Source organism: Hyperolius riggenbachi, chromosome 11 (assembly GCF_040937935.1).
Source record: "Hyperolius riggenbachi isolate aHypRig1 chromosome 11, aHypRig1.pri, whole genome shotgun sequence".
Lineage (NCBI taxonomy): Eukaryota > Metazoa > Chordata > Amphibia > Anura > Hyperoliidae > Hyperolius > Hyperolius riggenbachi.
The window spans coordinates 215702901-215715013 of NC_090656.1; the positions used below are offsets into that span (position 1 = coordinate 215702901).

General features: G+C 45.0%; 1 protein-coding gene across 1 annotated transcript in view; it reads left to right on the forward strand.

Moving 5' to 3' along the window:
• Positions 1-422: 422 nt before the first annotated feature.
• The window catches only part of SLC6A5 (solute carrier family 6 member 5), a 168860-nt gene continuing 157169 nt past the window's right edge, over positions 423-12113 (forward strand). Inside the window, exons 1-3 of the mRNA XM_068259883.1 lie at positions 423-470; positions 9147-9659; positions 11186-11321. Coding sequence (XP_068115984.1) covers positions 423-470; positions 9147-9659; positions 11186-11321 — 697 coding nt within the window. The remainder of the gene's footprint in view (positions 471-9146; positions 9660-11185; positions 11322-12113) is intronic.

Below are 12113 nucleotides of genomic sequence, written 5' to 3' on the forward strand. Positions count from 1 at the left end.
TTTGCGCATTTCCTGCACTTTCCATTGTAGGAAAATCACCCCGAAAATGGTGCATGCAGCGCTTTGCTGAATGGAAAGCGGACGCAATGCCGATATAAACTATCCCATAAGGAATCATTGCACTAGCGATTTCAGTGCATTTTTAAAAATCGCTGGCGTTCAAACGCCCTAGGTGTCAACAAGCTCTAAGTCACAAGCAAGCAGAACAATTTTGAAGAATTTTAGCTTTTTTTTATTTATACTTTTTCATTTGCAGTGTGCTGCAAGGTCTACACCCCTTGAGACTTCATATTACCTCCAGGAGCATAGATATATGCACCTTGGTGCGATCGCCCCCCAACACGTGCTCCCGTGTACATTCTTGTCATCATCCGTTAGTACACTGTTCAGTGAATGGAAACATGTCAAAGTGCCTGTAATCAATGATCGCCAGCATCAGTGAGATGCCGAAGGTCATTGACAAAGTGAAAGTAAAAAACATACACACTGCACTTCCTGTGTTCTGTTCACAGTACACAGGACAGGAATAAAGTAAGGGGAAAATATAATGACCAAAAAGTAGAAAGACACCTATATACATTACATTAAATAAAAATAGATAAATCCTCCATTAACTAACCCCTTATCTTCTCCTTCCCATAGTTACCAAAATAAAACACTTGTAAAAAAAAGTGACATAAAAAAAACATAAATAGTTACCTTAGGGACTCGTGAGGGTATCTTACTGTTATTTTTGCAAATAAGGGCTTGTAAATAGTGATAAATGTGGTAAATGCACAAAACTGAAAAATACACCTTTATTTCAAAATAAAATATTGACACCTTACATTGCACTAGGGACATAGTTTAAATGTTGCAATACCTGGGACAAATGGGCAAATAAAACCTGCTACTGTGAATACAACTCACAGATTTTATTTTAAATGCATTACATTTATTTTTTAATGGATGAAAACTGAGAAATAATGAATGTTTTCTATTTTTTTTTCTTATTATTCTGTAACGATTGGTGTCAGCAAGAACAGTTTTTCTGATTATTGGTGATCTGCAGTATCACCAATAATACAGATGCTATACCTGATTATGTGTGATCTGCAGAATCACCAATAATGTGAGTATAGTGAGACACAGGACAACCTGATGTAAAGATAGGTGTTTGGTGCAACAGTAATACAACGTATACAGATCACCCGAGGAGCGGGTGATTCAGACTGTACTGCAGCTACTGGTCACCTATGGAGCAGGTTATTAAGACTGTACTGTAGCTACTGGTCACCTGAGGAGCAGGTGATTCAGACTGTACTGCAGCTACTGGTCACCTGAGGGGCAGGTGATTCAGACTGTGCTGCAGCTACTAGTCACCTGAGGAGCAGGTGATTAAGCTGTACAGAGAATCCCTTACCAGGGACTAGACTCACTGGGGAGGGCAGGAGAGTCAGACAAGCAGATTCGGCAACAAACGGACAGATACGGTACAAAGACACAAGGCTAAATCAGAATAGTGTTCAGGCTGAGTCGGCAACAGGATCAGATAGGCAGAAGCACAGAATCAGTAAGCAGAAGAGTAGTCAAGGCTAGCAGAACGTCATAACAAATAATACAATTCAATTAGTACTTTAGCTATCAACAGAATCTGACTAAGTGTGGATCCCCAGCTCCTGCTGGTTCTAGCACACTTTGGGATCTGACTAAGGTCTGAGTGCTAACACGTAGCATTTGCAACAGCAGACGAGGAGCTACTGACAGGCAGGTCCTATATATACTGAGAGCACCCCACAGCGCCGCCCCAATCACTCAGCCAATCAGGAGCACTGCTGGAGTCAGCTGACCAGCCGATCAGCTGACTCCCCTTCTATTCACATAAAGGTCCTGTCGCCTGGCGTGCGCACAGCCCTCAGTCTATGTGCAACTGAAGGACCAGGCAAAACTCCACCATGTAATTGCGCGGCTGAGACGCTGAGACGGCCGCCATGCCGCTCACCGCTGCGGCGGCATCTTCGCTATCTATTACATATTCCCATTAAAATGCATATAGAGCAAAATAATTATTAGCAAAAAGAACCACCCAAAGAAAGCAAAAAAAAAGTGTCAAAAGAAGATACCGATGATTTTGGTGTGATAAGCAGTGTTAAAGTTATTAGCAAATGAATGGGAGGAGCACTGAAATTTGAAAATTGCTCTGGTACATAAGGGGAATACCACCTGTAGTGGACAAGTGGTTATTTGAGAGAGTAATCAATGGGATTAGCATCTAGTCTTTGACTAGACCACCCCAGGACTCTCTCGTTCTTAGTTTTTAGCCAATCCTTGGTGACTTTAATGGTATGCTTAAGGTAAATGTTGTGTTACAGCTTCCAGGTCCTCTTTAGCTTTAAGTTTCGTACAGATGGTTTCACATGCTCCTTTGATACACAGTAGAATTCTGAGTGCATTCTATGATGGTAAACTGGCCAAGACCTGCTGCAGCATAGCATCTCCAGTGCATGACAATTCTACCTCCATGCTTCACAGTTGGTATGAGGTTCTTTTCCTTGAATGCTGTACTCAGTTTGCACCAAACATGTCCTCTGGTCTGGTGTCCTAATAACTAAATTTTGGACTCATCTGTCCAAAGAACATTATTCCAGAAGTCCCGGTCTTCTTTGTCCTGGTCTTTTTTTCTGTCTTCTCTGGAAAACTTCAGTCTGGCATTGCTGATTATCTTAGAGAGCTCTTTGCACACCCCCAATGCAAGTTAAATGTGTGCAGTCTGTTTCTGATTATAGATGCTTGCACCTTCACATAAACAGTAGCAAGAGAATGCTGTATGTCCTGTAATGACATTTTAGGGTTTTTGGAGATTTCTTTTAGCATCTTGCAGTCTGCTCTTGGTGGACAGGCCAAACATGGGCATGTTTACAAAAGCTTTAAAAGTCCTCTACATATAGACTATTTTTTGGACAGTGGAATGTCTGATTTCAAATTCCTTTGAGATCTTTCTGAATCCCTTACCATACCTATAAGCTGCTGTAATCTTCTTTCTGAAGGCCTGATACAGCTCTATGATCTCACCATGACGTTCACTTTCACCTTAACAGTCAAGAGCATGCCAAAGGGTCAATACATACATCCAATTTTGATTGGCCAATCTAGTATATCTGGAATATCTAACCTCAGGAAGTAGTTATGGCAAAATTTATATCTGCATGTAAAGAGAGCTTGAATGCTTTCCTTGGATTGAAGGGCAACCACAGCTATAATTACTAGGTAATTCCCGGGAGAGATGATCCAGGGATTTATCTGACTGCCATATGGGGTCGGAAAGGAATTTTTACCTTTTAAGGCGAATTGGCCCAGGCCTTGTAAGGATTTTTATATGTCCAAGAATGTTATTAAAAAAACTTAAGCTTCCATAGGGTGTCCTCATTTTTTCACACAACTGTATATATCATCCTCTGGTAAAACCAAATGCTAATAAATAATAATACGTACAGCTTTTAGTCCAACATGTTACAGTATGGGGCATATTGAGAGGAGCATAAATGGACTGCAAGTCTAAACCTTTCTACAGACTGCTTACCTATTACATCTCTATCTGGCCCCCCACCCTCAGGACGCAGTCCCCATTTCTCCTTGCTTTGGCAAAGCCTGTATATATCTTGGTCTTTGATTTGTGTGCAGGGATTACCCCAGTAGAATGTAGTCGTTTTCTCTCATCCTCTGGAATTAGGTCCAGCAATGTCTTGAAGTAGGTCTCCCTGGTTGCAGTAGAGTTGTGGCAGTGCAGCAGGAAGTGAGCCTCATCCTTGAGAGTTTTCTGTTGGCACAGTCTATTCTGTCAGTCTGGGTTTGTACATCTATCTCCTACACCCTTCTTCCTCTCACTTACTGTTTTCCACTTAACCACCTCTTTCTCCAACTTATACTGTCTCCCTTTCTCTCTTCCTCTTGTTTATTCTTCTCGTTTTTCTCCTCCATTTTCTCTGATTCTCTCACTCTTCTTTTCACCTATTCTTCTCTCTCCTCCACTCAGTCTTCCTCTTACTTACTCTGCCTCCCCTCCTTCTTCTCATTTATTCTGTCTCCTCTCTCTTACTCTCACTTACTCCCCCCCCCCCCCCCACCTTCTTCTCACTTATTCTGCCCCCCCCCCTTTCTTTGTCTCAATTATTCTGTTTCTCCCCTCTCCTCTCATTTATTCTGCCCCCTCCCTCCCTTCTTCAGGTTTATTCTGTCTCCCCATCTCTCTTCCTCTAACTTACTCTGCCTCCCCCCCTCCCTCTTCCTCTCACTTATTTTGTATCTCTTTCCCTTCCTCTGCCTCCCCCCCCCCCCCCCCTCACGTATCCCGTCTCTCTCCCTCTCACTTATTCTGTCTCCCCTTCCTCTCTCTCACTTATCCCCCCCCCCCCCTCCACTCACCCATTCTGTTTTGTTTCCCCCTCTCCCGTCCTCTCACTTATTCTGTCTCCCCCTCTCCCTTCCTCTCACTTATTCTGCCCCCCCCCTTTCCTCTCATTTATTCTGCCCCCCTATCTTCTTCTAACTTATTCTGCCACCCCCTCCCTTTCTCTAACATATTCTGTCTCCTCCCTTCCTCCTACTTATTCTGTCCCCCTCACTCTTCCTCATTCTGTCACCCCCCCCCCCTTCTCTCACATATTTAGTCCCCGCTCCCTTCCTCTATCTTATTCCGTCTCCCCCTCTCTTCCTTTAACTTATCCCCCCCCCCTTCCTTTCACTTATTCAGTCTCCCCCTCTCCCCTTCTCACTTATTTTGTCCCACCTCTCTCTTCCACTCACATATTCTGTCCCCCCCCTCTCTTCCTCTAACTTATTCTTCTGTCTCCCCCTCTCTTCCTCTAGCATATTCTGTCTCCTCCTCTCTTCCTCTAACTTATTCTTCTCTCTCCCCCTCTCCCTTCCTCCAGCTTATTCTGTCTCCTCCCTCTCTTCCTTTAACTTTGTCTGTCTCCCCTCCCCTTACTCTCACTTATTTTGTTTCCCCTTCTCTTTCCCTCTAACTTATTTTGTCATATCTCTCTCTCTTCATCTCACTGTACTTCCTCTCCCTTCCTCTTACTTATTGTGCTTTATTCTGCCTCCCCCTCCATGTTCACACTGGGTATCTACTGACTCTCTCTTCTTCATCATCTGCCCCTCCTTACTTTGCTTCTCATACCCTCTCTTTTCTTATTTCTTCTGATACAGTCACAGCTGGCTGTGGACAGATATACGGTGTGATTACCAGTAATGAAAACACTATTTCAATTACCCACAGTATACTTCACACCTACCTACCCTCCGCCTCCCCTTTACATCCCTCTTGGGAGCAAGGGCCTCTGGCAGGCAGGGGGTTAAGCCTCCCTGACGTCAGTGATTATATTATATGGACACACCGTGTTGTAATGTATGGGCTCTTACTAATGTCCCTTTAAACGTGAATGGGTGTAATTGAGACATTGTGCCGGGATAGCAGATGAGAGAAATGACGCAGGTCTGGAAGCTGCGACTCAGCAGTGGCACAAATAACACAAGAGGGGCGACTGCGGACCCCTTCACTGCCGGAAGGACCCCCAACTCATAAGTTATAACCTACATCCATATGGCTTTATTTCTACCACACGAGAAACGTCAGGGATCGGGATAAAGAATATATTTTATTTAAAATAAATGTCTTAAAATCTGTTTAAATGTATTTCTTTATCATATAATTCGTAGTACTTCATTTTGTAGTACTTATATGTCCCGGCTCGTTGATTAGGCACGGTTTTTGAATGAGGACCCTGGTAAAAACAATGAATAAAAAAAATAATGAAATACTATATTAGACACATCAGCACTGCCTACATGAGTGGGATTCCAGCCCTAAAAAAGTGATATTTTTTTTATTTAATCGGTATCATGATATTTTGTACCGACGACAGGGAAGGGACTAACCTGAAGAAGAGGCGTTTGTTTGTAGATATTGCCAAAAGAGATCCAAAAGATCATTGGTGTGATTGAGACAAAAACTGTTCAAAACAGAACACAGACAGCATCGGTCGAACAGCTTATAATTGTAGTACATTATCTTTAATAGCATATGTGTGTAACGCGTGTGTACAGTTATATCGTATATAACATCTATCACGGTTTAACTGTACGGGAAATTAAATGCATAACTTAGCACTGTTTATCTAGATAGATAGATAGATAGATAGATAGCCATAACTACTAAGTAATTAAAACTATTATATACATATTATTCATAGGCAGACAGACATATAATATGGATAAATAAATGGATAGATAGATAGATAGATAGATAGATAGATAGATAGATAGATAGATAGATAGATAGATAGATAGATAGATAGAATAACTATTCATCTATCTATCTATCTATCTATCTATCTATCTATCTATCTACGGTATGTAAATAGACTTTGGAGCTGTCCACAGTGTTAGTGCTGAAATTCATTTCTTAGCGCCGAACCGTAACATAGATAGAGCTGTCCATGGCACTGGTCCTGAAATTTAATTCCTAGTGCTGATGCTGAACCATATCAGATAGATAATGTATGTAGATAGAATCCTATGTAAATAGACTTAGAGCTGTCCACAGTACAAGTGCTGAAATTCAAACCCTAGTGCTGAACCGTAACATAGATAGATAGATAGATAGATAGATAGATAGATAGATAGATAGATAGATAGATAGATAGATAGATAGATAGATAGATAGATAGAAGGGCAGTGACATGTATGCTAGTCGCAGCAGGTCCTGATATTCTCCGAACTCCATAATTTTGGGGCTCATATCATTAACTATTTGTAGACAGAAGAGAAACCGTTTGAGACTGTGTGACAGGGACAGTGTGGAAGGGACAGTGGTAGCAGGGACAGTGGTGACAGGGACAGTGTGGCAGGGAGGATACTGCAGATCCAGCAAGAAAGGAATCCGGGAAACACAAGGGGGAGTTGAATAGCATACTTGCACTTGCTGGCCTCATTGCTGGCTGATTATTTAATGCTAAGGGACGTGGTCCTGGCTGCCCCCCTAATGACTTCAACCTGCAGCCCCACCCTCATATGAGTCACATTAACTACGCAATCTCCCGGATGACTGACAGTTCAGGGAGATCTGGGAGGATGCGGCCCCTTTAAGATGTGAATGTAAATGTAATGATTTATCAAACTCTTATTATCAAGAAAATGTCACAGGAAGGGCACCTTGTTCTGTACTGACGCAAAAGCGCACTCTTCCTCAGGAAACTATAGAAGCCTGGACTGCTCTCTGCCACCACTACAGTCTATCCGAACCTGCTTCTGTGAGCCTGCTCTCTGTCTGCTGGACTCCCGGGGACATGGTGAGTAGGGGGTCTGCGTGCCGTGCATGGGGGTCCCAACACCTGTCACTTTGTCTGCACCACTGCTGGGGGGGGGCCAGAGAGGGGCTATGGGGGGGGGGGGACAAAAGTAGAGGGGTTATGGGGGACAGAAGAGGGGGGGGAGCAGAGGAGAGGGGCTCTGTGGGGACCAGAGGAGATGTCTATGGGGGGGGGGGGGGGGGACAGGGGAGGTCTATGGGAAACAAGAGCAGAGGGGCTATGGGGGGCAGAGGAGAGGGGCTGTGGGGCCAGAATAGGGGGTGATGGGGGCCAGAGGTGAGGGGCTATTGGAGGGAAGGGGGCAGAGGAGAGATGCTATAGGGCAAGAGAAGGGGGCTATAAGGGACAAGAGAAGAGGGGCTTTGGGGGGCAGAGGAGAGGGGCTATGGGGCCAGAGAAGGGGGCTGTGGGGGGCCAGAGGAGAGGGGCTTTGGGGGCCAGAGTAGATGGGGTATGGAAAGACCAGAGGAGAGGGGCTATGGGGGGGGGGAGCTATGAGACGACCAGAGGAGGGGGTCTATGGGGGGGGGGGGGTATGGGGGCCAGAGGAGATGGGCTATGGGTTCTGTTCCCCTTTGAGCTGTTCATGGTGCTAAAATAATGTGTGCAACTATAGGTCTCTCTCAGTCCCTGTCTCTTCTCTTACAGTATTTGTTTCCACATCTGTAAATTTAGTGAGTGGTTCTAGTGCTATATATTTGGGTTGTGTACTTAAATATACCAAAATTTACCAAATATACCAGCAGATTTCCCTACACCTCTCTCTATATCTCTCCACCTCTCCAGCCAGTCTCTCTCTCGCTCTCTCTCCACATCCCCAGTCTCTCCTCTCTCTCTCTCTCTCCTGTCTTTCTAGATCTCTCCTTTCTCCCTGTCTCTCTCTCCCTCTCTTTCTCTGTGTGTCTCTTTCTTTACCTCACCTCTCCACATCTCCAGTCTCTCTCTCCGTCTCTTTTCTCTCTCTCTCTCTCTATCTCTCTGTTTTTTCTCTCTCTCTCCCTGTCTGTCTCTCTCTGACACACACAGAGTCTCTCTGTCTCTCTCTTTCTTTCTCTCTTTTTCTCTCTCTCTCTCTCTCTCTCTCTCTCTCTCTCTCTCTCTTTCTTTCTTTCTTTCTTTCTCTCTTTCTCTCTCTCTCTCTCTGTGTCTCTCTCTCACAGAGTCTCTCTTTCTCAGTCTGCCTGTCTCGTTTAATCTGCAGCGAGTGAGTACAGTCTCCCCTGTATAAAGCTGCCGTCTCTCTCCATATAAAGGTAACTACCTACCTCAGCCGGCGGTACCTGGGGGTCTTCTCCCTCACACACAGCCTGGAGGGGGGACATTGTTCTGCGTTTCCCCTCCAGGATTTGCAGTCTCTCTATTGAACTCGGTGTGCCGCTGAGTGACACAGAGCAAATGGGGCGTAAAATTAAAGAATCTTTGTACAATAGTGAGATGGGCAGGAAGCCTGTTCCAGCCGTGATATGAAACCCAATGGGGGGTGGGGGGGGTCCTGTAGCCCCCCTGCCAAGACTTCTGAATCCTCCATGCTATAGCCGCAGGCTTGTCTGTCGCATGCACTGCATGGCCTTCTGTGTATCACAGGAACAGTTCAGGATTGGAACGTAATTAAATGTTCCTGTAGCATTAGATACTGAGCTCTGTCAATGCTACAGTGCCTTCTGTAAAGCCATTAAACATAAGCTGCGGTAGAGAGTTTCGGTCGATGGTTTTGGGTTTCCGCAGAAAGCCTGGGTGATTGTATGGTGTAAGTTGCATGCCAAGCACTGACATAAGACCATATTGCTCTTCCAGGACTACGTGAACCCAATGGACGTGGGTCAGAAGACGGTGAACAGCCCAGAAGGCGCTGGCCCTGGATTCCTTGGGGGTGCCAGGCATAGCCCCGACAATGACCTCCCTCTGCAAGCCTCCTCCAAGCTGGCCAGGTTGTCTCAGTCCAATTCCAACGAATGCAAGGGCTTCGCGGCGGAGGAGTCCAAGCCCTGCGCCCTGGAGAGGTCCAGAATAGGGGGGTCCTGCAAGGTCAGCGGCAGCCCCGGCCATGCCAACTTTGCCCTCAGGAATGATTCTGTGGAGAGCTGCCCGTTGAAGAGCCAGGGCATGGCAGAGAGCAACGGGCAGAGCAACTCTGTGCCTTGCCGGATTGTGCCCCTGCAGAGCGCCGAGGGGAACGGCCACCAGGGCTTTGGGAAGACCACCCTGGACCAGAACAATGCCCAGGGAGGATGGGTGCCCATGACCCAGAGCACCGTGGTTCTGGGCACAGATGGCAACACATCCGTCCTGCCCGGAGACCTCAATGGGGTAAGTTCCTAGAAGTGTTTACTGTTTAGATGCTCATTGCACTAAGCCCAGGAGGGTCTTGTAGTCCTCAATGCCTCACCAAGAGTAACAAATTCCTTCAAAAGTCTCCCCCAATAGCTGAGGAGGACAACCATGCCAGTAGGGTGCCGATTGTATGATTCCATGGGTCAATCGTTGTCCAGATCAGATAAGATTGCAGTATTGGCTGTACTGGGCAGTGTGGGGGGCTGTCGGATTGTGTCGGTCGGAACACGTTGGTGGCACTGCAGTCAGCACCTAGATTTCCTACCCTGATACTCCACCACTCAGTGATTAGGTCTGTAGGAATCTTTGATTTTTGTTCCGTGGGAGTGTGAAATACATAGCACAGGGCTGTCCCCGAAGGGCACCAGTCATGGTCAAAGTCGTGTCATTCCATAGTGATTTGTAAGTTGTACCCCTGGTGTATGAGGACATGACCGTAATACCTTATATTGTATAGAGTGATTATTATAGGAAGATGTTATATTTACAAAAAAAATAACCCGGTGTAATCTGTATGTCAGTACTCGAAAATGTGTGTATTTGGACAGTTATAATGTGTTTTGTAGCACGCGCACCCACTTTAATTCATTTTTGAATAATTTTGACCGTCCTGGCTAGTCGCACCACAAGTCCCAGCATGCTACGTTACGGTCATTAGATAGATAGATAGATAGAGATTTAGAGATGCTTGTTTAGCTAGATGACCCTTGACTATATTTGGCTGCCCTGCTTTGCTGCACTACAAGACCCAGCAGACCACTACCTAAAGGTACCCTCTACTAATGATGCAATCATATTTTGCCCATCTTACCAAATCTATGTAGTAGAAGCGTGTAAACTAAAAATAAGCTTTAAATGGATATCGTATTGCAGTCCCTTATATTACATAGAAGTGGTGAGATTGGACAAAAGAGATTGTTGTATCGGCAGTGGACACCTTTAAGGCGGCCATACACAATTTAATATTTCATTTTTTTATATAAAATGTTGATCAATTACATTATATTATCAATCTTACCATACACCATTCAATTTTTTAATGCAGTCAGTCTGATTTCTCCAACACATTGTATTAATCTTTTATAGAAAAAACGGAATAATCAATCGTTTTCTATCTATCGAAAAAAAAATTATTTTCAATTCTTCCTCTATTTGATCATTTTGATTGAATAAATAGGAAGATCGAACTATTTGATTGTACCGTGTATGGGCACCTTCCGATTTTCATTGAAAGGCAATATAATGTTGTTGAAATTATTATTGTTGTTAGTATTATATGTTATTATATGTTATTATAATGTTAGTGGCCATTGTGATGTGTGGTGCATAGATGTGACGTGTACACAGCAGCACAGCTCACACGTGGTCCTGTCAGTGTGCAGCTGTCACTCAGTCACTGCTAGGCTGGGGACATGATTATCTGTCACCTCAGGCCACTGTAGTCAGCTGTCACTCAGCTACTTGTGTTGTCCTCTTGCTGTCATCTGATTTTTCCCCCGCAGGACGATGATGGAGATGAGAACAAGGTCAGAGGGAATTGGTCCAGTAAGCTGGACTTCATCCTGTCCATGGTGGGCTATGCGGTGGGTCTCGGCAACGTCTGGCGCTTCCCCTACTTGGCATTTAAAAATGGCGGAGGTAATGTACCCAGCAGCACGTGTGTGAGTGGTCTGGGGGAGGGGGGCATCCGATCTCATGTATAAAGGGGCAGATCATTGAGCTCAGCATGCCCCACTGCACAGCCTTCATTAATAGCATTCATCCGGGTGACACTTTGTGAAGCCCAATAATCAATGCACAGATGATTGTTTGGTGATGTCAGGCAGTGCCCGGAACAGGGAAGAGAGGCGTGCTGCGTTGCGGTCCGCAGTGTGCAGTGACCGGTGCGCTTTTTTTCTATAAGAGAGACACGTGCAGAGTAAGGAATACAAATGTACAAACACACACTGCTTTATAAATGGTATTGTTCGTATGCACACACAGACAATGATGACCAGATATTATAAGATAACGAATACTACAAGTGAAACATAGTATTTTGGAAAACTCTCTCTCTCTCTCTCTCTCTCTCTCTCTCTCTCTCTCTCTCTCTCTCTCTCCACACACACTCACTCACTCACTCCCACTCACTCACTCTCTCTCTCTCTCTCTCTCTCTCTCTCTCTCTTCACACACTCTCTTTCACACACACACACACACACACACACACACACACACACACACACACACACACACACACACACACACACACACACACACACACACACACACACACACACACCACACACACACACACACACACTCTCTCTCTCTCTCTCTCTCTCTCTCTCTCTCTCTCTCTCTCTCTCTCTCTCTCTCTCTCTCATCTCTCTCTCTCTCACTGCCTAGCTCACTCACTCACTCACTCACTCACTCTCTTCACACACACAC